This window comes from Plecotus auritus (assembly GCF_963455305.1).
Source record: "Plecotus auritus genome assembly, chromosome: 8".
Classification (NCBI taxonomy): Eukaryota; Metazoa; Chordata; class Mammalia; order Chiroptera; family Vespertilionidae; genus Plecotus; species Plecotus auritus.
In genome coordinates this window covers 162,000,566-162,027,843 of record NC_137782.1, presented here as the reverse complement: position 1 = coordinate 162,027,843, position 27,278 = coordinate 162,000,566, and the positions used below count along the sequence as shown (strand labels likewise).

Genomic DNA, 27,278 nt, shown 5'->3' with positions numbered 1-27,278 from the left:
GGCTGACTGGAGGCACGGCAGTATCGATCAAGTCGAGCGCAGTGTTTTTATGCTGTGACAGCCTTTCCTCTCTTTAGATTATGAAGCTGCTTTTACATGGTTTCATCCTTTTCTGCTTTGTTAATGGGACACGTGTTTTCTAATTTGTTTTTTTCCCTTGCCTTCTATTTCGTTTTCTTTAAGGTGATTCATTTAAAAGCAACCCCCTCTTAAAAGAAACAGGGCTCTCTCTCTCTCTCTAAATGAACTGCTGTCTCCATCCAGCTGTCTTCCTGTCATCTTCTGATTGTCTCATTCATCCCCATCAAATACTATTAAGTGTCTTTTAGCACTTTGTGCTGTGCTAGGCATTCTGTAAGCAAATAAAACAGACATGGTCCCTGATTTTGAGGAGCTTCTCATTTAAACCAGCTTTGGAGCTCTTTAAAGACTCCACTGATCTTCCATAGGGAAGAATTTTTTTAATCCTTTTTATTGAATTTATTAGGGTGAAGAAGGAAGAATTTAAAACTCTGGGCTGCATGAGGATAGTCTTAATAAAATAGTGGCACAGCGCTTCTCCCAGATTGTGGCTGGCCTTCCCTCTCCCCGCCCCCCCACACCCCCTTTTCTGTTTAAAAAACATGCCTCTTGTCCAGCATCTTTGCACATGTTATTTCCTCTACGTGGAGGCTTTCTACTAACACCCAACTTTCATCTAGTTTATACCTTTCTTCCATTAACGTATCAACCAACCAACATTTCTTTAGAGAAATTCTAAGAAACTATCTATCTACTAGTATCTAGCCATCTTTTTACCCAAATGGTCATCAGTATAATATTAATTTTCTTATTCTTAGTTCTCACTAATAGATCCTTATTATGAATTAACTAATCACTTTTAGAATTAAGTTCTCAACTATCCATCACCACTTAATACAAGTATCTGTCTTTTCATCAAGTCATATTTTTTGTGTTCATGAGTCATTGATTGCTGTATGATGAATATCATGTAAAAAAGATGCATATAAGTTGCAGGATGAAATTGCAAATATTGCAAGAGTTGCAGGATTTCTTGATGGCAGCAGTGTGCTGGAGGAAGTGATTGACAGTGAAGGCTTTGCAGATTTAGGTCAGCAAACAATTGAAAGAAAATAAGACTGTTAGGATTGGCCTTTTAAAAGTAATGATTTGAATATCCTCCTATATAATAAAGAGTTAATATGCTAATTAGACTGGACGGCTGAACGACCTTCCAGAATGACCAGTGGGCAGAGGGCGGGGCCACAAATTTCATGCATCGGGCCTCTAATTAAAAAATAAAGACAAACCTGTCAGGAGAGTGACCTTTATGTTTATGCTTAGAGTCAAATATAAAGTAAAAAATGTTGAATTGTTTTAGCCATATAATTTTATTAGAAAAATCGCACACATACAGGCTCAGCTGATATCTTCCTTCAATTTAAGACTGTGGTGCTCTAGCCAGTTTGGCTTAGTGGATAGTGTCGGCCCACACACGGAAGGGATCGCGATCAATTCTGGTCAAGAGCATGTGCCTCGGTTGTAGGCTTCATCTCTGGCCCTGGTTGGAGTGTGTGTGGGAGGTAACCAATCAATGTGTCTCTCTCACATTGATGTTTCTCTTTCTCTCTCTCTCTCTCTCTCCCTTCCACTCTCTCTCTTAAAAAAGAAATCAATGGAAAAATACACTTGGATGAGGATTAACAAGAAAAAAAGAATGTGATATTTTTACAACTATAACATTTGTTAAATTTAACATAAAATAAATTTATCTTCATAGTTTTCAGTTTCATCCTTGAAGATAAAGTTACAGAGAAGTAAAGTCAGGTCCCTATCTTAAGTGAATTCACGTTAAGTTGACTTTTTCTATACAAATTATTGTTAGATAACAAAGATCTCTTCTGTTTGATTATTGTCTGTCTCTAATGCTAGACTGAAGTTTATCCTGGCTCATAATAGGTGCTCAATAAATGTTTGTTGAATGAGTGAAATAAGAAAACCATTAGTGTGAAACCTCGGACGGTTAAGAGCCAATCTTAAATCTGAGGACCAGCAGCTTCTAATAAGGTTTGCATTACTTGTTTTATTTACAGAGTAACAGATTCCCTGGATACACTTTCAGAAATTTCTTCTAATAAACAGAATCATTCTTATCCTGGTAAGATTACAGTTTTATGTTCCTAATAACTATTCCTTTGCTTTTATTTATTGAAGCATTTTATTGTGAACTATATATGTATACAAAAAGTGTGTAAAGTGTATTTGTATAGTTTATGTAATCATAATCATATCCATTACCTGCCCCCACGCTGAAGAGGATGATTATCTGAATGACAGAATTCCTTGTTTTCCCCTAACTCCTTTTTTCAGTCCTCAATAAAATAGAAACGGAGTTATTCAGTTTCTATTTTATTTATCCTTTCTTTCTGATTGCTTGTCTGATATTTGTTTAAAATATATTTTTATTGATTTTAGAGAGAGAGGAAGGAAGAGAGAAAGACATCGATGTGAGAGAGAACCATCAATCAGCTGCCTCCCGTATGCCTCCCTGATCGAAGATCAAACCCCCAACCTGAGTATGTGCCCTGACCAGGAATCAGCCGGCAACTTTCAGTGCCTGGGACTACGCTCCACCCCCTGAGCCACCTCTGCCAGGGCTGTTTTCATTGTTTCTTCTTCTTCTTTTTTTTGGTGATTTCAAAGAGAGGAAGGGAGAGAGAGAAGCATAATCATTATGTTTACTTTTTCCCAAATAATAGAAAAGTTTTAAAACTGAGGTACTCAGTTTCTATTTTGTTTTTCCCACAAATTTTCCATTATTATAATAGTTTTTAAATGTAATCATTGTTTAATTTGCTCACATATTTACAAATAGCTCTTGTTATTTATCGTCAAAACTTCCACCTGGGATTGTTTTATTTCTACCTCATGTATATTCTTTAAAAGTCCTTTTAGAAAGGTCTGTTTGTACCAAGTTTTTGTTTTTTCTAACGATAGTTTTACTGGGTAAAACGAAAACTCAGTGAACGTTTTAGTTTGAAAGGTATTTTCTCCCTGCACATTGACAGTATACGTAATTCTACAGTTTTCTGTCTTCTGTGTTTTGGATAAGTCAGCTCCGAGCCTGTCCAGTCCACCCTGTTGTAGGTGATTCATCTTTTCTTTCTGAGGGCTTTTCAAGGCCTCCGTGTGCTTCGTGTTGCACAGCTTCACTGTGATGTGTGTAGGTGGGGTTTCTTCTGTTTATCCTGTTCGAATCACAGATCTTCCTGGATCTGGGAATTAGTATCTGATCAATGCTGTAAAAATTCTTGTCCATATACTTACAATATTTTCTCCTTCATTCTCTTTATTATCTATTTCTGAAACTCGGACGAGCTGTATAGTAGCCTTTCTCACCTTCCCATGCCTCTTCTGGCTTTTTCACAATTTTGTCTCCGTGGACACCATCTGTTATCTTCAGATCCATCTTTTCATTTCCTGGTTCTTTCTTTATCGATGTTTATTCTGTTGCTTAATCTCACCACAAAGTTTTTGATTATAAAGTTTTCTTTTTTTGGTAAATCTGTTTGGTTGTTACTTATTGTCACTTATTCTTTCCCTATATTTTCAACTTTTTCTTGTATGTCTTTAAACATTTTCAATGTTATCTTTTATGTCAAATCATTCAATATTTGACGCCTTTGTGAATCTGAGTCTGCCATCTGTTTCTGTCGAGCCTAACGTACGGTGCCTTTGTGCAGAGGGTTTTGTAGTTCATTATTGTGGATACTCTTTACTCGGGATCTAATGGGTAGGGATTTATTTGTGAGGCCTCGGTAGATGTCTCCAGAGACTGTATTTACTTCTGCCTGTTGTCTCGAGGCACTGCCCAGCCTGGGGCTATTTTAATCTGTAGCCTCTGCGGCTTTTAAAATATCACACGGAGAAAATGCACTGCGTACCGGACCCTAAGTTCTGAGGGAGGATATGTGGCCTGTTTTTGAGCATTCAGGTTGACCTTTGTTGTTGTCCAAATGGTGTTTTGTTTTGTTTCTTGATAACCTTACACTGAGGGGGGCGGTTTGGGGCCCTCACTTGAAACAGGCGTCTTGAGAGAGTCCCCCTGCTGGCAGCCAGCTGGTTCCCCAGAAGTCAGTGGCACCTGTGGTTCGAGATGGTAGATGGCTTTGGTGCTTGGTTACCTCTCATGGTTTCTCTTTTTAGGTTTTGGCCTCTTTGAAATTGGGCCCTTTGTGTCAGCTCAACAGCATTAAATGCATCATAGTTATTTAAAATGATACTCGCTTTAGTCAAGAGCTTTATTCACTGGATCTGCATTAACTGCCAGAGCTGGAAGTCCCTTCTTTTTAAAAACATCTTTTTAGAAATTTACCTTTTGTGAAATCTTTTTTTGTTTTTTAGATTACGCTGTCATTTGGGGATGGCAGCAGTCATCAGCTCTGAAATTTTATTATTTAATAAATTGGATATATTTAGTGATAGTGTTTTTAAACCTTTTTATCTTTTTTTATATGATTTATCCAGATTAATATTTGAGAAAAAAAGATTCAGCTTTACCAATATATACTTCAGTGTAATTTGGTTTTCAAGAACCTTTCTAATAAAACTTCCGAATGTAGTATCATGATCATAACGTGCTCATGTACATGCACTATGTGTGAGAAAGGTCAGATACAAATTTGTCGTGAAATCTGAACTACATCTGTATTCTGGATGTACTTATGTTCTGTGCTTTCTCTTTCCAAAGGAACATCTGAACTAGTAGGACATCTGCAGGAGGGATAATAAAAGATACTTTCCATAAGGGCTGCACATGGCGGGTTTTTCCTCTTCTGACCTTAACTTGCATGTTTAGGTTTTAGGAGAAGCTTCAGTACCACTTCGGCTTCTTCCCAAAAAGAGATTAACCGGAGAAACGCTTTTGCCAAGTGAGTATGGAGGACATTTAGAAACACACCATTTGAGGGGAGCAGGGCAGGGTTCTGCGAAGGACGAAATGTGGGGTTTTGTACCTTTCACTTGGCGGGTGGGATTGTGTCATCAGGGAAACGGGGTGAGTGTACTGAGAGGAGCTGTTACAGATGTCGCCGGCCTGAGGGTGCTGCACTGCATATGTTTTCGAGTTGGTTTAGTCCGTCAATAAAGGTCGGAGGAATTTACATGTTGTGTTATCATTGAATAGGGGGGACTGATTTTTTTAAAAAATGCCGTTTAATTAGTCAGAGAGTTGATTGACTGTTTTCAGCAGTGCATGAAAGCAATGCCAGGCCTGTTTGCATAAGGTAATCTTACTAGTAAAAAACAATACTCCCACTCTGCCTTGAGACTATACTGCTCAAGATGCATTTTTGTCTATTGGTTTGCTTCTGGTAGAGAGAATCTCTTTTTCTCTTTTTCATTTACATTTATTTACCCCACACCCACTTTACTTCCCCTAATAGTTTCCTGAGACTTTTAGAAACCATTTTACTTGTAGAGAAATGGGAGGCTCTTCTAGGCGGTTTGGATTAAGGAGTTCTTTTTTAATTTTAATTCCTTCCAGTGAATCTTTGAACAATGCTGGGGGAGGGGGGTGTCTGAGTGGGGAAGTGCATAGCCTCGCTTAAGTCCTGGGACCCTAGAAGCTACTAGGAACGAGAGCCCAAGCTCGAGGCCATGGCCAGCAGCGGAGCCACAGGCAGGCCTTTATGTAATAACCTGGCGAGAATGTGCGGAGGCTGGCATGCCACTTGAGAGCCCTGGCGGGTCCTGAGGCTCGGGGAGGTCCTGTGAGGTGCTGGCTAGCAGGGCTGGGTGAGTGTTTGTTGTATGTGTGTGTGTATATTTTTAAAAATACGTTTTTATTGATTTTTAGAGAGAGAGGAAGGGAGAGGGAGAGAGAAAGAAACACAGATGTGAGAAACATCGATTGGTTGCCTCCCATATGCACCCTGACCAGGGACCACACCCACGACCTAGGCATGTGCCTTGACCCAGAATTGAACCGGTGACCTTTTGGTGCACGGGATGATGCTCAACCACCGAGCCACACCAGCCAGGACACTCTCTCTCTCTCTCTCTCTTAAATCCTGATTAGAATAGTATTAAAATAGTCAAAAGGGAAACCTTCCAAATGTCAGACAACAGTTTATTCTGCTATTGCTATTTAGACTAAAAACCTCAAGTTGTGAACATACAGTGTTCTCTCTTGTGACTGAACCGTGAACCGCAGTGGAAGTGAAGACGGTAAGTCGCATCGCCGGCCTTCGCACGTAAGCCTTGTTCTTCCTTTCCCTGTGACCAGATCAAAAACCGCCCTGCGCCGCAGCTGGAGCGGCTCCGCCCCGGGCGTGGAGGGGGGCGCGAGGCTGCACGAGGGCTCCCAGGTCCTGCTCACCAGCTCCAACGAGATGGGCACCGTGCGCTACGTGGGCCCCACCGACTTCGCCTTGGGGATCTGGCTGGGGCTCGAGCTGCGGAGCGCCAAGGGCAGAAACGACGGAGCTGTGGGCGACACGCGCTACTTCACCTGCAAGCCGAACCACGGCGTCCTGGTGAGGCCGAGCCGAGTGACCTATCGCGGAATAAATGGGTCAAAGCTCGTGGATGAGAACTGTTGAGTTAAACTCCTGGCGTTTCGGTGAGTGAGCGTGTGTGTGTGTGTGTGTGTGTGTGTGTGTGTGTGTGTACATACACGTATGCATGTGTATGTAAGGCATAGAACAAAGAGTCGGTGGCAAATGTCGATTTTAATGAGCCACTCTTTAAAATTTGAAAATATGGCTATCTTCCTAAAAACCGCATAACAATCCAGAGAGACTCCTTTGAAAAGCTAGCACTGTGAACTGTGGGGCTCCTGGTTCCCTCAGAACAGTTTTGAAAGAAGCGTTTTTAACAGCTTTTGAAGCTTTAGACCCAAGACAAGTCCGAGACGTAGGGGAAACATGCCGGTGGGAGGCCCGCTGCTGTTGCTCACCCCTCACCTGTGCGCACCGTGCTGGCGTTTCCTGGTCGTGCGGTTTGCCCAGCTCTGGTTAAACCTGATGTTCACACGGCCTTTTCCTGTCAAGTATTTTGGGGTTTTCCTTTCGTTCTGCACTAGTCGTGCAATAAGAAGCTCTGTGACTAGTGTATTTTTCATATTTGGGGCAAATTATTTGCCCTTTCAGGAGGGCCTCAGCGAAAGCTGGGTTAGAATTTTGGAGCTGGATGGGGCCCGGGAGGCGCCCGAGCTCAGCCTCGTGTCCATGGCCAAGCACAGACAGCGTCTGAGCGGCGTTCTCACCCTCGGCCACTGGCTGGATGGCGAAGGCCTGAGGACGGAGCGTGGGTCTCCGGAGCGTGGCTCACGCCCTTCCCTCTGTATGAAGCGTATGCTCTCAGCGTTCTCTTCTGCGTCGGTGCCTGCCTCATCTGGGTGAATTACAGAAACGATGATTAGGTCTACGAGTTCAAGTCCTAATGAGGATTGTTTGCACATATTATTTAACTTCCTTATTGGACAGCTCTCTAACACACACACAGACACACACACGAAGCACTTTTACAACATGATGCACTTTCATCTTTGCCATCGTTTCCTCCTGGGGTATGAAAAACATTAAAAAACTATATTGAAGGGAAGAGTGCAAATTAAGATGTGTTAGGAAGAATGTAGTAGTTAATCATTTAAATGTTTATGATTTCTCGCGCTTTTTTTTTTGTTTTATTCATAAATCTGGTGTTCGCTCTTACTACTGTTTTGTATTTTCATTTGTTGCAAGCCATTCTGTTACGCCGCGGGGCTGAGTCATCATGGTTTTATTTTCCTTGTTGAGCACGTGTTGACAAACTACTCTTCATAACAGAGTGAGGTGATAATGCAAAACATTTGTGTTGTGGATACGTATTGAAGTTTATGGTCCTATATGTGTCATGATTGATCCCTGTTTGCAGATATTTAGACCTTAATCTACAACAGAAATATCGGAACAGTTTGCTTTATAAGATTAAAATCCTCCTTCAGAATGGAGCTTACTTTGTGCTTAGAAATACTAGGTTGAACTATTTTGCAATATACTATTTAAAATCAGAATTCTGTTGCTTTGCTGCCTTTTTAAAAAGAAGTATTTCAAATATTGTTAGAGCTATTTTCCTGAAATACATGTGCAAAATAAGGCTGCTTTATAACCAAGGAATATTTTTATTGACTGAAGAAAATGACTGTACTGCTACTCAAAAGTAAACTTATTTTATTATATAGCTTATTTCTTAAAGATTCTATTTATACCTTGACATGAAATCCCTGGTTATACTGAACTTGGGTGTCTGTAATTCTTCCTGTTGACTATAAAACACTGTAAGTAATGCAACACAATTCAGTGTTGCATTTTGAGATCAGAACAATTCTCATATTTAGATTAGGATTATTAAATTCATGTAATGTGTATGTTTACAGATGCTATACATACAAATTGGATGTTTTCATTTGTTTTGCTTATTGATGTCAAAATTCACTTCTTGAGCGTTAATAAAAGGGAAGCTATTTGGTTTTGGAATGGTATCTTGTCTTTCCCCTCCTTCCCCCACCACTCTGCCTTTCTCAGTGACTTAACTTGTTTTCCTTACAGTAATGATTCGAATTTGTCCTGTCCCCATAAAGCGTCTTAAGAAGTGTCACGCTTTCCACTCAACAATAAAGATATGTTTCTAGCCACCCCCTATTATATTGTTTTGATGGACAGAGGCCACCTAAGAAAATAATGTGTTTCTACAGTTTTTTTAAAATTGCTTAACTGTCTTTTATACCACTGGGATTTCATTGGTTTATGTAAGGTAGGGCAGAAAACTTTGAAGTTAGATTTAAAAAATATATAACTAGAGGCCCAGTGCATGAAATTCATGCACGGGGGTGGGGTGTCCCTCACCGGCCTGGACCCTCTCCAATCTGGGACTCCTTGGGGGATGTCGGACTGTCAGACTGTCCTCCCCTGCTGGCCTGGTCACCCCTAACTGCCCTCCCCTGCTGGCCTGGTTGCCCCCAACTGCCTAAACCGGCAGTCAGACATCCCTTTCACAATCCAGGACTGCTGGCTCCTAACCGCTCGCCTGCCTGCCTGCCTGCCTGATTGCTCCCTAATCACTCCCCTGCCTGCTTGATTGATGCCTAACTGCGCCCCTGCTGGCCCGATAGCCTCCAACTGCCCTCCTCTGCCAGCCTGATTGCCCCCAACTGCCCTCCCCTGCCAGCCTGATCTCACCCCCAACTGCCCTCCCCTGCAGGCCTGATCTCGCCCCCAACTGCCCTCCCCTGCAGGCCTGGTTGCCCTCAACTGCCCTCCCCTGCAGACCTGGTTTCCCCCAACTGCCCTCCCCTGCAGGCCTGGTTGCCCTCAACTGCCCTCCCCTGCAGGCCCGGTCGCCCCCAGCTGCCCACCCCTGCAGGCCCAGTCCCCCCCAGTTGCCCTCCCCTGCAGGCCTGGTTGCCCCCAACTGCCCTCCCCTGCTGGCCTGATTGCCCACTACTGCCCTCCCCTGCTGGCCTGATCACACACAACGGCCCTCCCCTGCTGGCCATCTTGTGGTGACCATCTTGTGATGATGTGGGGCGGCCATCTTGTGACGACGTTGCATGACACCACCTAGGCTTTTTTATATAGGATTATCTGCATTCTACTAAAAACGCTTTGTGTTTTAGGGTAACTTGGTGGGGATATTTGAGAGTGCTTAAAAGTGTTCAGATACAGATGCTCACTGATCTGAGCCGAGACTGTGGGCCCACTGTGAGACCCTCCCCAGCCTCTCCTGACCCCTTGTCCTCCCCCTCGTGTTTAGTTTATCTCCCTAGCACTTAGCACTCTTGGTCCCGGTAACATTTTTGCTTGTTATTTCTCTCTCCCCTCAGTGGCCTGAGGGCTGGCTATTTGGCTGCTTCGCTCATCTCTTAGTTCCCAGCACCTGCATAATTCTCGGCTCCTGTGGTGCTTGGTAATGTTCACTGAGTTCCAGAGGCAGCAGGCCGCCAAGTGTCTGCAGCAGGTGCTGTTGAGCTTCACACGGGCCTTGGGCGCCGGCCATGCACCTGGGAGTCTTACTAGTAAGGGAGGAAAGAGGGCGTGTAGCCCAGCTTTACCCGGGAACAGTGGCATGAAGTGGACAGAAAATGTTGGGTGTTGGGTAGAAAAGGGGGCAAGAAAGACACAACAGGATCACCTCAGGCAGCTGCCTCTGTGTTTTCCCGGGGCCGGCTCTGAATTCCTGTTTGCTGACCCGTCATTTAGGGAACGTGGTGATGTGTGTGTCTGATACAGGGAGAGTGAACTGGATCTGACCCGAGTGTGCCCAGCATTTCATTTCAGAGGTTTATTTTGGACCTACCTATGTAGACTCTGTGATAACATTATTTAAGCCACAATGACCGATGGCTAGAGACCTCATGTGTTAAGACTCATTCTTAATTAAGAAACAGATCGAGTCGTGTACCCACCAGACATTTGTTATCTAAGCCAGTGGTCGGCAAACTCATTAGTCAACAGAGCCAAATATCAACAGTACAACGATTGAAATTTCTTTTGCGAGCCAAATTTTTTAAACTTAAACTTCTTCTAACGCCACTTCTTCAAAATAGACTCTCCCAGGCCGTGGTATTTTGTGGAAGAGCCACACTCAAGGGGCCAAAGAGCCGCATGTGGCTCGCGAGCCGCAGTTTGCCGACCACGGAATTCTAAGCGATTCACTCGGAGAAATATAATGTGCAACGCCACACTGCAAGCCAGAAGGAGAATTTACTTTTTATTTTTCTTCATGCCCTTGGCTTCACTACACTTATTTATGATACAAATACATTAGTTAATACAAAACTCACATTATCACACATGTTTAGTAATGTTTAGGAATACCCCTCAGTCCACACACAGCCCCTAACTTACACACACGTGGCTCGGATCCACAGCAGGCATTCCTAACGAAGCTGTGTGGGCTGAACAAGTAGGCCACGTCATGGTTTCATTACAAGCAGGTGTGATGCCTTTGCATAGGCGAATGGAATTTTTCTACCAACTTTTTGCTAATGCTCCTTGTTATGGGGGCGGGGGGAGAGGAAGCGTTATGTGGAGGGATGAGAGGGCCGGCTTCTTTGTCCGAAGGATGTGGGCACTTAGCGTTGTTCAAATTGGATAAATGAAATTAAATAGTCTCCGAAATCTGCTTGTACTGAATTTGAACCTGAAGCATCTCTGAAGTGTAGGACGTTTAAGCAGCCGGATGTGTGTTCCTGACGTGTGTCAGATCTCACGGAGGGTAAGTTCTTCCACCTCCGCTTTCCTCGAAGTAGACGTACCCTCTTGAAGACTGAACAAATTATTTTTCACATAAATCAAAATAAACTGACGTGGAAATAAATCATGTTAAAATTATATGCACAGCTTCAGGCTATTCTATTCATTCCTTCTGAACATGACCTCTGGGTTCAGCTTAGACCCCAGTCAGCTGGGGTAGCAATGTGGGCTGTCCCTGCCAGTTCTTAAGAATGATGGGTATTGCTACCCATTGCTTTTGGAAAAAGCATCCTGAGGTGGATTCTAAAATGTTTTAATAGTCATAACAAGTCCCTTGTTGATAGCAGGGAAAGTGGAGTTTGCATTATGGACGATGGACAGAGGAGAAGAGTAAGGCGAACAATTTCAATCCCCTTTCCTGAACCTGCCAATAAAACGGTTTCTCATAAGAATTCCAATAGATCAGTCATATTAGTTAAAGTGTAATTTTCTCAAATGTTTTTCTCGAAGGGAGTAGAGCTCAGGGAATGAGATTTCTGGGGCCCCACTGCACACTGGTGTGTGACACAGGGATCCAGTGTCCTGTTCTGCTTAGTTTCTTACCTTCTGTCACCAGCTGCTTCCTGGTCCATGCACGAGGAAAAAGAATGTCTGTCTTTCCTATGACTTTATTCTGAGAACTGTGAAGGTCTATATAAATATTGCTTTGAAATAATACAAAAAGATTGAACTTGTTTTTTTCTCAACTTTCAGATGCACTAAAATGTAGGTAACTTGCCTTCCCAGTATTGTCTTTTGGTGGATTATTTGAATTGGCTGTCTTTGGGAATTCTAGATCCACTAGAAAGCTTTAGCATTCACCACAGGTTTCCAGAAATCGCCACCCAATGGCAGTGGGTGTCGCTATAAATCTGGAAAGAGGGGTTCTAATCAATTCTGTGGTAATCGGGAGCAAGGACTCCTGTTGTTCATGAATTCCTCATCACAATGGCACCAGGACACTTGCTTAGGGATGCTGGGCCCACAGACGCTTCCTGGTCAGAGTCCTGGGCCTCTGCTGGGTGCTGTGACTTCGCTTTGGACGGGCCCTGGGAGGTGCAAACTAACAGCCAACGTTAAGTGCATCGGATCTGCCATCAAATGCTAGGTGTAAAGGTAACCCTTCGAAGGGACATTTTATAATTTTACTTTGATAATAAGGCCGCACTTGTGGCAAGTGTAACCAGAGAGAAATAAGTGTGTGCCACTGAAGGGGTGAAGGTCATTGACGGACAGGAGTCTCAGTCCTGTCAGCCTTGCTTCTTCCAGGAACCCACCCGGACTAACCTCGTTCTGCTATGGTAACGGTTTTATGACTTGTTGAAGAAATCTCTGACTAGAAAGAATAAACCGATCTAATACTAAAATTCTTTCTGGTCCATTTCTGTATAAAGATTAAGTATAATTTGGCTCCCTGGGATTGTGCACTGAATTAATCGGCTCTAAATGCTTTAAGAGTCAAGGTCAAGAACATACACACCCCAGTCATGTCTTGTGGATGGATGGAATTTATGTTCTCTGAGGAAAAGGCTTGCAGAATCCCAGACTTCAGTTGGACGGGGCCTTTGAGACCAAATTGCTCATATTTTTAAATGAGAAAGTAGGAGTTTAAGTAACTGGCTTGAGTCACACACAGGGTGGGGCAAAAGTAGGTTTACAGCTGTGAGTATGCAAAACACAGTTTAGTCTTGAATTATTATTTATTATACTAGAGGCCCGGTGCACGAAATTCGTGTGTGGGAGGGGTTCCTCAGCCTGGCCTGCACCTTCTCCAATTCGGGACCCCTCAGGGATGTCCAACTGCCGGTTTAGGCCTGATCTCTGTAGGACATCCCTCTTGCAATCCGGGACCCTGGCTCCTAACCGTTCACCTGCCTGCCTGATTGTCCCTTACCGTCTCTGCCTACCTACCTAATCACCCCTAACCACCTCTGCCTGCCAGCCTGATTGCCCCTAACTGCTCCCCTGCCAGCTTGATCGCCCCTAACTGCTCCCTTGTGTGCCTGACCGTCCCAACCGTCTCTGCCTGCTGGCCTGATCACCCCTAACTGCCCTCCCCTGCTGGCCTGGTTGCCCCTAACTGCCCTCCTCTGCCAGCCTGGTCCCCCTAACTGCCCTCCCCTGCTGGCCTGGTCATTCCTAACTGCCTCTGCCTCGGCCCCCACCACTGTGGCTTTATCCCGAAGGACATCCAGATGGATGTCTTGTCTAATTAGCATATTACCCTTTTATGAGTATAGATCAGTGGTCAGCAAACTGTGGCTTGCGAGCCACATGCGGCTCGCAAGCTGCAGTTTGCTGCTCTGTTGACTAATGAGTTTGCTGACCACTGGAATAGGGGCTTAATCACAAGGAACAACAACAGCCTGTAATTATTGGAGTCGAGAGGCTAGGTCAGTGGTCGGCAAACTCATTAATCAACAGAGCTGCAAACCGCGGCTCGCGAGCCGCATGTGGCTCGCGAGCCGCAGTTTGCCGACCACTGGTATAGATTATTTTCCATACGAACAACTGTAAACCTATTTCCCCCCCACTCAACAGATAGATAATTACAGTCTACTACCTGTGTCTTTTAACTCCTGCCCAGTCCGCTTGCTGTTTCTCAAGTAACTGACGGGTGTTAAACCACCCAAAATATTATACTCATGTCAAGTCTTATCAGTCTGCTACTCACCTGTGTTGGAAAATGGCTTTTCTGAACATGTAAATACCCTTGGGGCACTAATACATCAGCTGCTAAGGCTTCATGACAGTTCATTTGCTAAGACTACAACCAGCTGATCGACGCCTGCCGATTTCAGTGCCGGCTGATAACTGCTTTCAGGAGGCAGTGGGCCTTAGGTCGGCGGACGGGGCCAAACAGACGCAGGCAGGTCCTTGCAGTTCTCTGAGGTGAGCCTGGCCGCGCCTGGACATGGGCGGGCACTCTGGTTTTACCGTTGCTCAGCCCCAGGCGAGGACCGTCAGTGGCTTTGGTTTGTGGTTCAGGTTCCTCCCGCCTCTCAGTTGTAGGTAAAGAGTCTGTGCTCCCTCTGAGCTCTTCCGATGTTTTAAAGCTGTGAACGGAGAGCTAAAAATAGCTTCGTAATGAGCAGCGCCTTGAAAGTTAAATACACCTGCTCAGGCTACCACATGAAAGGAGCATTTTAACACAGAAGCCTCACTGTTCCTGCTCAGCAGTTGTCTTTGTTTTAGGGCATTTTGTGGAGGATGACAAATGCTCGTTTTTGTTTTGTCTGTTCACACAACACGGGGAGCCATCTGCTGTCATGCAATTGGCAAAGTCAAATTGTATGTTCTTTGGGGACCCATTTAAAAAATCGCCAAAGACAGATTGACAACACTCCAGACAATTTTATGAATCTTGTCGTGGGAGTCTGTTATTGAGTAGTCTGAATTCATAGGCATCTGTGTTAGTCTATAAAGCTCTTGTGAATTTTAATCCTGCTATTACTGAGGGAAGTCTATTAAAATAGCCTGATTACTTAGATTTTCTGAGTGGAATAAAGTTAATCTGCAGTTACATAAAACATCTGAGAGCTATCGAGTTTACCAAGTGTCATATGGAGATGCCAGGAATTTTTTAAATTTTCTGTGATGCTTACTCTAACACTTAGTCCTAAGTGTGACAGTTTTACATTCATGCTTTGAGCCGAAAAGGACTTGGTTCCGGTAGGGTTCTTGCTACTGTCATTAAACAAGGGACAGATGAGGAGCCAGGGACGCTGGTGGCCATGGGTGTGGGCACAGGACCCCCTGGAGCTGCAGTGCTGGGGGCAGGGACACTCTGGCTTCTGCAGCTCCCCTCCCCGCCCCCCAGCCCCAAATCACTGGGCGATTTAAGAGGGTGGGAGGAGCGTGGTGCTTCCCACCCCCCCCCCCCCATTTATAATCTCCTGGGGCCAGGGGCCAAGGGTTACTGGCCGGTTTTGTTTGTGGAGAAACTGCAGTGCAGGCTGGGCCAGCGACCCCAGGGGAGCCAGAACTCACCCTAACGGGCAGAGGACATTCCAGACTTTCGACCCCTAGTAGATGGTGCTAAGAAAATAAAGTTTATCCCTGCTGTTTGGATTTGCTCTCATTTTGGGGCCTCATTTAATTAATGGGTCATTCCTCACTAACAGCCAGTTTCCCAGTGGAATGGTTGTGAACTCTGATGAGCTTCTTTATGGACATGGAATGGAAGTAATTATTCTGGCTTACGGTTTAATTCATGTGGTCTCTGCAAATGTTACTTGCGCCTGCCCATAGTGAACATGAGTGTCACAGCCTCTGTATGAATCGCCGCGGCCACATGGCTGGGGCAGTGCCGGGGGACACGGGCCCGGATTAATGCCGTGCCGATGCTGATACCTCGACCTACAGTGAGTTCAATGAAACGCCGCAAGGCGGTCGTGTCTCAGTGTGGAGTCGTTTACTTAGCTGTGTACACAGGCTTTTAAGACTTGACTGTCATTTGAACTTGATGTGAATATTGTGGTAGGGCATAGTCTGAAAATGTAATGATTTGTAGTTTTTAGAAGAGAAAGGGGTAAGGTCCCTCCCTCCCCCCATTAACAGCAATAAAGAGTCGGCTGCGGAGGCGTGTGCATGCTCCCCGTTTAATTGGTCACTGGTTACAGATGCGAAGTGACATGTTCAGTTTTTGGCGTTCCTCTGCCGCCATCCTTCGGGAGCATGGTTCTCCAAGCGTGATTCCTGGCTCCCTTCAGGTGGTTAATGAGATGCATGGATGTTGACATAATTAGACTATTTACTTTTGCGCCTGGCATGAGCCACAACTTTCCTGAAATGGTTATTTAGAGATGAGTTCATTATGCCCGATGAAAACATGTAGGTAAGAAGGTAAGGAAAAGTGGTCAGCGCATCTGCCGATGTGCAGAACTGCTGGCCGGGCCAGGGGTCTGTGTGGGAGGCGTGAACGTGGCCTGGTGCTGTCAGAACAGAATGGCTTTCCCACGTCCAAGGTGATGCTTCAGATGCAGGTGAACCTGGAGGTCGGGAAGGTGGTATGTACACAGTCCTTTTGCTGGGAATGCTCAGAGTCCCGCAGGTAACAAGGCTTTCCGCCCAGAGCAAGGCTTTGGCACAGCTATCACCAGGAGAGGCCTGGGCAAGAGGGAGGCAAAGCGGACAGAGAGAATGGGATTCGGAGCTTCCTGCTAAAGTAAAGCATTGCTGCCTAAGTGCGTGTGTACATTTTTGTGGAGATAAATTATCTGGGAAAACCAAGCTCAGAACCCCTGCTTTGTGACATGTGCTGTCAGCCTCAGCACTCGGTGTCCCTTAATTCCCGCACTCACTGCCCCCAGAGGAAAAATGCTTGGTTTTAATCTGCATTCGATAGCCATGCAGATGATGCTGTATTTCAGCAACTCTGCTCCCATGTGTGCTGGCGTCACATGACCAGGAGAGAAAAGGAGGTGAACATGGGGAAGAAGGATGCTGGTCCTGCAATAGCACCTCTCAGGGCCCCCGAAGACCTTTACTCCAAAGACCTGCCTGTCACCCGTAGGAACTTCAACCCAGTAGCGTTCATGACCAAATGTAGAAGGTTTTGGCCCAGACGGACTGACGTTAGCCCATGAGAAGGGGTGTGTTTCTATGCTTCGCCGTTTCACAGCTGCTTCTAATCTTTATTTTTAAATGATCAGAGTTTATTTGGTGGGAAGTTGTAAAGTGATTGATTTAGATCTTCGGTTCTCAGTCCAGTGGGAAAGCCCACGTCAGCTGCGCACTGGGAGGAGGTTTTCTTAAGGCATGAGGTATATTGATAGAATGCTGAGCGTCTGCGCTGGGCTCCACCACTCGAAGGACCTCCTGCAGATGAGAACGTGCACGTTTTCTCTAAACCACCGTCACTATCACATTTTACCATCGTCAAGGAGTCAGCACAATCGGAAGTGTCTGTCATCTGACTCGTGACGCTTCAGTTACTTGGCCTGAATTTCCTTTTCCAAGTAGAAAATGTCCTTCCCATGCCGACTCGTCACACATGGCTCCTCTTTGTCCCCAGCCCCCCCCCCCCCCGCCCCAGTGGTCCAGTCCACAGCACCCAGGCCAGGGCGCATCCCTGGCTCCGGGTGCGGGCCTCATGAGCAGCTCGTGGACACCCGCCCACTGCGGAGGCCCGAGGACTTGGGCCTCAGCCGCGCACGACAACCTTATGCAGCCAAATCCGGGCCTTGGATCTCCCACTTGTCTTTATGACAGTTTTTCTTTGAAATGATAGGATGAACCCATGCTCAAAACCTCTCCAAAGCATTTGGAAAATACAGCTTTTATGTGGCTCTTCAAAACAAGTTGGCACAAAAGGAAAAGTGACGTTTGGTCTGGCTTGTGGAGGAGCCGTGGCCCGCCCCCCTCCATGGGCTCAGGGTTCCCCAGGAAAAGAAGCGAGTGCCCGCTCAGGGCCCAGGCTGGCTCTGGAGGGCCGTGTCCTCGTAGTGACTGGCCCCCGGGGCGGCGGCCTCTAGGGGCAGGCCCTGCTGCTGGTAGCCGTAGTTGACAGTGCCACACGGGAAGTGGCGCAGCCTGAACAGGGGCACTTCCTTCACGCTGGCTGTCAGCGAGGACGGCTCCAGGAGCAGGGCGGCCCCGGGGACTCTGCCCGCAGCAGCGCTGGGTGGGACGGCGCCGCTGCCCCCGTGTCCCGGGCCTCCCCTCTCGGGTTCCTTCTGTGCTGGGGGGCGGGCCTTCCTGGCAGGTTTCTCCGTGAACCACGAGCCGTACGTTGGGTTCCATAGGCTGGTTGGCTTGTTTCGGGATCGCTGGACTTTGTGCAGCTCGGACGGCGGGTTCGACTGAGCGAATGCCATGTTAACGTGTCCCCCTCCCACGGCCGGCCCTCTGGCGACTTGAACGCTGACCTCTGCCACCGGTGGCTTCCTCACCGCCTTGCCCGAGGAAGTGGAGGGCAGGGGGGCTGGGGCAGCTGGGTCCTGCTTGTCCCCCCCTTTCCCTGCTGGGGGAGAGACTAAGAGAGGAGGGATTCCCTCAGGGTCTTTGGGCCTCACGGGCACTTTCTCCTCCTCCTCCACGAGTGGGCCGTATTCTATTGGCAAAGCCGTGTTGATCACATCTGGATCCTACAGGTAGGAGAAACGAACTGATTAAAATGCAATCACAGACACGAAATGTTGGATCTGGAAGATACCTGAGCAATGATCTCACCGAAACTTACTTTACTGATGAGGAAACCATTCAATGTTTATTGGGAATATGTTAATTTATAGGCACTGGGGAATAAGAAACCAATGGGAGCCTGGCCAGTGTAGCTCAATGGTTGAGCATTGACTATCCACCAAGGGGTCACTGGTTCGATCCCCAGCAGGGGGCATGCAAGAGGCAGCCGATTGATGTTGGTGTTTCTCCCTCATCAATGTTTCTGTCTCTCTCTCTGCCTTCCTCTTGCTCTAAAAATCAATAAAAACATATTTTTTTAAAAAAGCAGCCAATGGGAAGCCCTCCTCACCCTTGAAGAGTGTGGGATAAGCCCTGGGATAGAAGCTGTGCTGGGTGCTAGAAGCACCCAACTGCCCGGGGCAGGGGTGGGGGCAGGAAAGGCTTTGCAGAGACCACTATTGGGCAAATCTGGCACATTTGTGGATTAAAAAATTATAAACTATTTTCAAAAATTATTCCAGTCTATTCTCAATAAAATCTTTCTAAAAAGAGAACTCTCTGTGTTTGACTCCAGGTTTGTGTGAGATGGGGCAAGGGGGTGCGAAGGGCGGAGACACACCGTCCATGTTGGTTTACAAGGTTTAGCTCTTCTTGGCTACCTCCCGCTTGCCTCATGTTGGGGTGGGTGATGTGTGATTATATTTTTCATATTGTTACATGGCAGATGTCACAGAGCAGTGGCTCTCTACTCTGGATGTGATGGGCCCTTTGTGACCCCAGGAAATGCCGAAACGCTGCGAGGAAAACCATTTACACACCAACTCTGTGCTATTTTCGTCCACGGATCGTGTTTACGGCCACGGAATGTCACAGAGAAAAGCAAAAGCAGATGCCAGAGATTTGAGAAAAACTTGTGGAGGGAAATTTGAGTCTTTAATATTTTATGCAATTTGGGACAACCAGGACTGCAGTTTAACAGAAAGCACCTCGATCTAGTATTCATCAGTAAAGAGTTTAAGAATAAAAAATAACTACCTTCTGATTCTCATTTATATTTTAGCTCCTCCATTAATTATTGATGTCTATAGTGAGTCATTCAAAATGTGCTCAGACAGCCCAGCTGGTGTGGCTCAGTGGTTAAGCGTCAACCCATGAACCAGGCAGGAGGCCATGGTTCACTTCCTGGTCAAGGGCATATGCCGGGGTTGAGGGCTCGATCTCCAGTGGGGGGGGTGCAGGAGGCAGCCAATCCATGATTCTCTCTCATCATTGATGTTTCTATCTCTCCCTCTCCCTTCCTCTCTGAAATCAATAAAGGTATATATTTTAAAATGTGCCCATACAGAGCCATCTGTTTTTAAGAGGTTATGCACTGTTGGAGAGCAGGGGTTTTCCATATTTTCCTGAAGATCCAGTTTTATTCAATAAAACATTAGGTGCCTGGGAGGCATTTAGTTATACTGGTGAATTGAACGGATTCCCTACTGAGTGTCAGCCACATGCCCTGAAGAAAGCAGCTACCAGTATTAACTATAAAACTTGCAAACTGAGAGCCCAATCATTTTACTTTATAGATAACTAACATTCGTTCTCATGATCCTAACTCACATTTTCTGGCCGGTTTAACTTTTATTTCACATTTCGGCATTTGCCATCATTAAAACTTCCCCACACAGACGCTGACAAGGGGGAATGTCTGTACCTGTGTGCAGTATTCGATCCTCTCCAGGATGATGGCGAAGTTGGGCCTGTCCTCGGGCTGGTGCTGCCAGCACTGGGTCATTATCCTGTATCTGAAAGAAGGATCAGCACGTTCATTAAAACCAGGAGAAACAAGGATGAAACGTACATTTCTTCTCCCCACGCTTTTCTAAGTGGGACCGGGGGTGGCACTGCCTTTGAGGGTGGTAACCCGAGGTCCCATGTGGTTGGCATATGCTGCCCTCTGCTGATAGGCTAAGGAGTCGTGCCAAGTGTAGAAGATAACACCAAAGCCATGAACACAACCATTCTGTGTTCCCATTAAATACGGCCCTCTCATTCCATTCCTGAGTTAAAGTCACCTCTGAGGAGGAATATTCTGATTATTCTAGAGACCCGGTGCACAAAAATTCATGCACTGGGGGGTGGGGGTCCCTCAGCCCGGCCTGCCCCTTCTCACAGTCTGGATCCCTCAGGGGATGTCCTCTGCGGGAGGTGACCAGGCCAATCAGGGAAAGGCACCACCCCCATCACCCCACTGCTGCTGCCACTGCTAACCACGGCAGCTGCGAGGCCTTAGCCCCAGGCCTTGCAGCCGCCAGGGCTCACAGCTGCCTGAACCCACGGCTGTCGTGAGCCCCGGGCCTCACAGCCACTGTGGCTTTGTCCAAATGGATGCCTGGAAGACGTCCGCCCTAATTAGCTTATTACTCTTCTATTAGTATAGATTGCCCATCTGCCTTGATTGTGGCTAGCAGGTGAGGGGTGCCAGACAGGACAGCAGAAAATGCAGGGAATGGGCAAAAGTAGGTTTGTAGTTTTGAGCATGCAAAGCACAGAGATTATTCTTATATGAACAAACATAAACCCACTTTTGCCCCACCCTGTATTTAGGGGACTCAAGTACAATGGTGTTGGGTAGAAGGGGTGGAGGCCAGGACACACATTGCTTGAGGAGTGTGAGCTTGGTGAGCCCACGGCCTCCAGCTAGCCAAAGGACATCTTTTTGGGGTTGAAGTTACTGCTTTTGGGGCCGGAAGACTAACCCATCCCACTGGAGTCACAGGCATATTCCTATCTCGGGCGCATTAAAGGAGGCCAGCCACCTGCCCTTTCACCTTAACAAAGCACATGGGGCTGCACATGCTTTGAAAAGGAGAACTGCTTAGTAACTTGTAGAAATGCTCCTAAAAGAGTCGTACACAGGCCCAGGGCAGTTCTTCGGGGGGTCCATCCGTCCTCCGCTGGTGACGAACTCCAGGACCTCCTGGTTGCTCTTGCTGGGGTATGGCATATATCCAAGAGAGAATATTTCCCACAGCAGCACTCCAAAGGACCTGTGCACAGGACAGGAGACATGGATGTGGATGTGGATACACACATGTGCACACATGGATACATGCATAGATACACATATGGACAGACACACACACACACACGTATATACACATACACAGATGTAAAATTTTAATTATTTTATTATACACATTCCACAACAGAGAATTGTTAATATGGAGAAATGAGAAAGCCCCATGCGATGCTCTGTAAAAAGATAACCATTATTAGCATGTTGTTGTTTTTGGTTCTAGTCAAGTTTCTGTGCTTAGATTTCTTTTTTCCTTTTGTTAATCCTCACTCGATATTTTTTTGTTGATTTTCAGAGAGAGTGGAAGAGAGAGAGAGAGGGAAAGACAGAAACATCCATGTGAGAGAAACACATTGATTGGTTGCCTCCTGCATGAGCCCCAACCAGGGCCCAGGCCGGGGAGGAGCCTGCAACCTAGGTACATGCCCTTCACCGGAATCGAACCCGGTACCCTTTGGTCTGCAGGCCGACGCTCTATCCACTGAACCAAACCGGCTAGGGCCTTCAGAACCTTGATTTTTTTCAAATTCCATTATAGCATAACATTTTCCATGCTAATAAAAACATTTTGTAAATAGAATTTCAAATGGCTATAAAAATTCCCACTAAGTAGTTTTGTCATATTTGCCTTATCACTTAACATTTTTTAAATATTTAAAATACTATGATGAACATGTTTGCATTTTTTTTAAAAGGACAATTTGCTTAGAATAAATTCCCTGAATTTAGTATTAGAATAACCTAGTAAGTTCTAGGATAATTCTAATGAAATGACTAGATCAGAAGAATACCAACACTGAAAAATTCTTGACACACACTCTCCACTTGACTTCCAAACGCGTCACTCTGACCATCAGCCAGCCTCGCGCAAGAATGCGACCGACACTCACCAACACCCAGCGTTCTCTCTGCACCACCAGCTCCTGCTTCATTCTTTCCAGCTCAGTGGCCCATCACTCATTACTGGCTCACGCTGCAGACGTGCGCATCGTCCTTGATCACCACACTCTTTCCCACACCCACTCCACACCAGTGGTCAGCGTCCTGTTCCCCTCCCACACCCCACTCCACACCAGCGGTCAGCGTCCTGTTCCCTAACTACTGGAGACCAACCTTGAACCGGACCACTCTGAACGTGTCCACTGCCACCCCGAGGCCTAGCCCCTCTCACCTCTTACCTAGAAATGAGCAGTATTTTCCGCATGGTTTTCCCCCTTCGCCTGTCCTACTCCAGTCTGTTTTCAATGGCAGCAAATGATTTTTCTTTTTTAAAGTGATCATGTCACATTCTTGCTTCCAACTCTTCAGAGGCTCCCGTTGCGCTCAGAATAAAATCCACATCCCGAGCCTGGGTCCCAAGGCCTTCCTGCCTGCCCTGCCATCCAACTCCTGCCGGAAGACTCGTTTTCGTCCCTGTCCCTGGCACTCAGCCTGGAAAGCCTTCCCCAGACCTCCCCAGGTGCGCCTCGCTGCCATTCAGGTGTGGGCATGCCCGTCCTCTGGAGCCTTTCCCACCCCACCCCCACCCCGAAACAGCCTGCTCTGTGGGCCCTCTGCTTCTCTACCTCCATAGCTCTTATCAGCATCTGAAGTTATGTGACTTATTTGCTTCTTAAAACATTTTATGAAACAATCTAAACTTCAAAAAGGAAAAATAATAGATATCTGTTTCTAGATGTTGATATTTTGCTTTGTGACAGTTCTCCCTCTTTTTGAAGAAATAAAATAGATATAGGCAAGCCCCACCCTCCACCCTTTCCTGCTCTTTCCCCTTCCCTGCAGTTAGCATGTCTCCTTCCATGTATGTTCTTCTCAATGTGTGAAAGCATCCTATCTAATAAAAGGATAATATGCAAATTGACTGTCACTCCAAGACACCAGATGGCTGCCCCCATGTGGTCAAAGATGGCTGCCCCCATGTGGACACAAGATGGCCACCACAAGATGGCCAGCAGGGGAGGGCAGTTGGGAGGGACCAGGCCTGCAAGGGAGGGCAGTTGGGGGCGATCAAGCCTGCAGGGGAGGGCAGTTAGGGGTGACCAGGCCAGCAGAGGAGGGCAGTTGGGGGTGACCAGGCCGGCAGAGGAGGGCAGTTGGGGCAGACCAGGCCTGCAGGGGAGGGCAGTTAGGGGTGACCAGGCCAGCAGAGGAGGGCAGTTGGGGGTGACCGGGCCAGCAGAGGAGGGCAGTTGGAGGAGACCAGGCCAGCAGAGGAGGGCAGTTGGGGGTGACCAGGCCGGCAGAGGAGGGCAGTTGGGGCAGACCAGGCCAGCAAGGGAGGGCAGTTGGGGGGGACCAGGCCTGCAGGGGAGGACAGTTAGGGGCAACCAGACTGGCAGGGGAGGGCAGTTAGGGGTGACCAAGCCAGCAGGGGAGGGTAGTTAGGGGCAATCAGGCAATCCGGGGAGCAGTTAGGCGTCAATCAGGCTGGCAGGGGAGTGGTTAGGGGGTGATCAGGCTGGCAGGCAGAAGTGGTTAGGGGCAATCAGGCAGAGGCTGGTGAGCGGTTTGAAGCCAGCAGTCCTGGATTGTGAGAGGGATGTCCAACCACCCGTTTAGGCCTGATCCAGTGGGTTCGGGCCTAAACGGGTGGTTGGACATCACTCAAGGGGTCCCAGATTGGAGAGGGTGCAGGCGTGCACGAATTTTGTGCACCGGGCCTCTAGTAAACAATAAAGTTTCTGTATTATGGACTTAATGTTTGTATTAAAATTAAATAACATCCTGTTCCTTTTTGGAACTCGCTAAACATCATTTTGGAATTTACCCATGTTGATGTATGTGGGTGCAGGGTGTGCTCTTATACTGCTGAGTAATTAATTCCCCATGACATAAGTAAACCACAGCTTGTTTTTTTATTCTCTATATGAGGGACATTAGGCTGTTGTAGCTTTTTCTCTATTGTGAATGATGTTGAAATGAACATCCTTGCTCAAGTCTATTTGTGTCATGCTCTCTCTCTAGACACTTAGAACTAGGATCACGGGGAAATAGGACATGCATGTGTTCAGAATAAGGACTTAATTACCTGCATTACTCTCTGTATCTGGATGGGATAGGTTGGGGTGCTCTAATGTTGGTGCACACAGGAATCACCTGGGGGTTCGTTAAAACACGAGTGCTGGGCTCACCCATAGAGTTTTGCTTCCATAGCCGGAGGTGGTGGCTGAGAATTTGCTTCTAACAAGTTCCCAGGTGGTGCTGATGCTGCTGATCCACAGACCTCACTTTGAGATCCATTGGGTAGGATAAGCCAAATCTAAAAACAGACCCAGCAATCCTACCTTATGACCCAGCAACCTCCCTTCTGGGGATCTAGCCAAAGAAACAAATCAGTATTTCAAAGAGATGCCTGCACTCCATGTTCACTGAGTGTATTCACAAGAGCCAACATATGGAAACAACCTAAGTGTCTGTCAGTGGATGAAAGGATAAAGAAAAGGTGGTATCTATCTATCTACCTATCTAACCTTTTTATTAAACAATATAATAATTACTAGGTGTCTAGATTAATATCCTAATACATACACACTAATACATATATTAATACATAAATATATACACACATGTGTATATATACCACACACATCACCTTTTCTTTATTCATCCGTGTGTGTGTGTGTGTGTGTGTGTGTGTGTGTGTGTGATTTTTATCCTTAAAGAGAAGGAAATCTGTCTTCTTTGAGAACCTGGGTGAACCTGGAGGGCATTATGCTAAGTGAAATCAGTCGGCCACGGAGAGAGAAATTCTGCATTAACCCCTGGACATGTGGCATTACGGAAGCAGAGAGCAGGATGGTGGGTGCTGGGGCTGGGAGCACACAGCTGTAGGCCTGCGGGGTGGCTGAGTCTGCAGAGCTGATGTGTAGATAGCGACACCCAGCTTATCTTTAGCTGTAGGAAGGGTCTCACTGCTATGGTCAGCGGCCCTTTAGTGCCCACCCCCCTTTCTCCTTTATTCTGTTAATGTGGAGAATTTTATTGTGCAATTTTCTAATCCCAACTCAATGTTGCACTCCTGGAATAAATGCAAATCCAACTTTGTTATGTAAAAAAAAGAAGGAAAGAAAGAAAGAAATTACATGTGCTCTCTGTGTGTGCGCCCAGGCCAGCGGTATCAGCCACCCTGGGAACCTGTAAGACATGCAGATCCTCAGATCTCCTGAGTGACAAACTCTCAGGGAGGGGCGGTGATCTGCTTTAAGGAACCTTTCTGAGGATGCGGATGTGTGCCAGCGTCCAGAGCCCCTGGTGGACGGGTTGGTGACGCTTCTCCGACCCTTGCCTGACAGGGCCTCCTGCTGAGGGGTGGGATCACCACCCAGGGCCCACGTGGGACCTGGGGGAGGGCAGCAGAGAGACTCACCACGTGTCTGTTTTGGATGTAAAGATTCCTTCCATGAAGGCCTCTGGGGGCATCCACTTCACCGGCAGCATCGCACAGCCGCCCTTTCGGTAGTAGCTCGCTCTGCGGGGAGGAGGGGAAAAGTGAACTTGGTTCTGGAGACGGCTCTGAGCGGAAGCTCCAGGCAACCTGAGCAAGTGCAACTATCTACCCATAAAAGGACTGAAACCAGTGAGGTCTGTGGTTCAGGAGAGCAGGGAACACATCATTTGGTTAAAAACGTTGTTGTCATTTAATCACACACAAAACTGCCCACCGGAGGCATAAAAGGCAAGATCTTTCTAGACAATGACTAAACACCCACAGGACGGCGAGATCTCCCTGCTGGGCTGTGTTTGCTGTAACTCACAATGAGCAACATCACCCCAGCGGTGGCAGTGCAGCCTGCTCCTGCTGAGCCACAGGAATGCAAGGCCCACATGGAAGCATGGAGAGCAGGGCTGTGTCTCCCTCGCTTTGGCTCCCTCCTAGCGCCACGCGGTGTTCGTTCAACATCAGCACCCGACAAACACGCCAGGCAGTGGCCGGGACGCTGCCCCCTGCACATAGCCCAGCAGCGGAACAGGGCCGGGGTGCAGCGGGCTTCAAAGGTACGAGTTAATTTATTGTCTTTTGCCGGTGATGTCATTGGTGCAAGTCACTGATGAAAACTAATCAATTACCTTCTATGCCTTTGACACCAGCTCCACCCTTGGCCTGTGCTCTCCTGCCACTGTGGGAGGCAGCTTTCCGACCGGCTGCCTCGCTTCGTTAACCACTTCAACAAACAATACTGAGTGTTTAGAGTGTATCAGGTGCTCTGCCATGTGGTGAGGACATAAATAAGTCTTCCAAGGAAAGGGTTTAGTGGGAGGAACAGACGCAAGAACACGTGCAGCACAGGGAAGCATGTAGTGAGGGAGGGTGCAGGGGCTGTGGTGAGGGAGGGTGCAGGGGCTGTAGTGAGGGAGGGTGCAGGGGCTGTAGTGAGGGAGGGTGCAGGGGCTGTGGTGAGGGAGGGTGCAGGGGCTGTAGTGAGGGAGGGTGCAGGGGCTGCGGTGAGGGAGGGTGCAGGGGCTGTGGTGAGGGAGGGTGCAGGGGCTGTGGTGATGTTCTGCTCAGGGTGGGGCAGGGCAGGAAGTGATTCACGGGGGTGGGGTGCTGATGGTGATGAAGCTCCCCCAGAACACCGTCCTGAAGGTGAAATTGCAGTGCGTGTGGGAGCCGTGGGACAGGTTGGGGGTGAGGCCTAGAGTCGGGGGGTGCTGTGAGAGCTAGGATGGAGGGGAAGGGCTCGCTAAGCCACAGGCACTCCGGGGTCCTCTGAGAAAGGAGGGGAAGGAACCCCGAGACTTTGGGTAGCAAAAGAAGGTAGAGTGCAGCAAACCAAGGTAACGTGGTGGAGACCAGTGGCTGATGACTGTGG

General features: G+C 47.1%; 2 protein-coding genes across 3 annotated transcripts in view; one reads left to right on the top strand and one right to left on the bottom strand.

Moving 5' to 3' along the window:
* CLIP4 (CAP-Gly domain containing linker protein family member 4) overlaps positions 1-8,519 on the top strand; it is a 54,018-nt gene extending 45,499 nt beyond the window's left edge. The window contains exons 14-16 of the mRNA XM_080685393.1: positions 2,094-2,158; positions 4,859-4,931; positions 6,287-8,519. Coding sequence (XP_080541519.1) covers positions 2,094-2,158; positions 4,859-4,931; positions 6,287-6,602 — 454 coding nt within the window. The 3' untranslated portion in view covers positions 6,603-8,519. The remainder of the gene's footprint in view (positions 1-2,093; positions 2,159-4,858; positions 4,932-6,286) is intronic.
* A 7,345-nt stretch (positions 8,520-15,864) lies between these two features.
* The window catches only part of ALK (ALK receptor tyrosine kinase), a 612,725-nt gene continuing 601,311 nt past the window's right edge, over positions 15,865-27,278 (bottom strand). For both annotated transcript variants that reach the window (XM_080686359.1, XM_080686358.1), the window contains 4 exons: positions 25,835-25,936; positions 21,305-21,439; positions 20,104-20,194; positions 15,865-18,364 (listed from right to left, as the gene is read on the bottom strand). In XM_080686359.1, the coding sequence (XP_080542485.1) occupies positions 17,684-18,364; positions 20,104-20,194; positions 21,305-21,439; positions 25,835-25,936 (1,009 nt within the window). In that variant the 3' untranslated portion in view covers positions 15,865-17,683. The remainder of the gene's footprint in view (positions 18,365-20,103; positions 20,195-21,304; positions 21,440-25,834; positions 25,937-27,278) is intronic.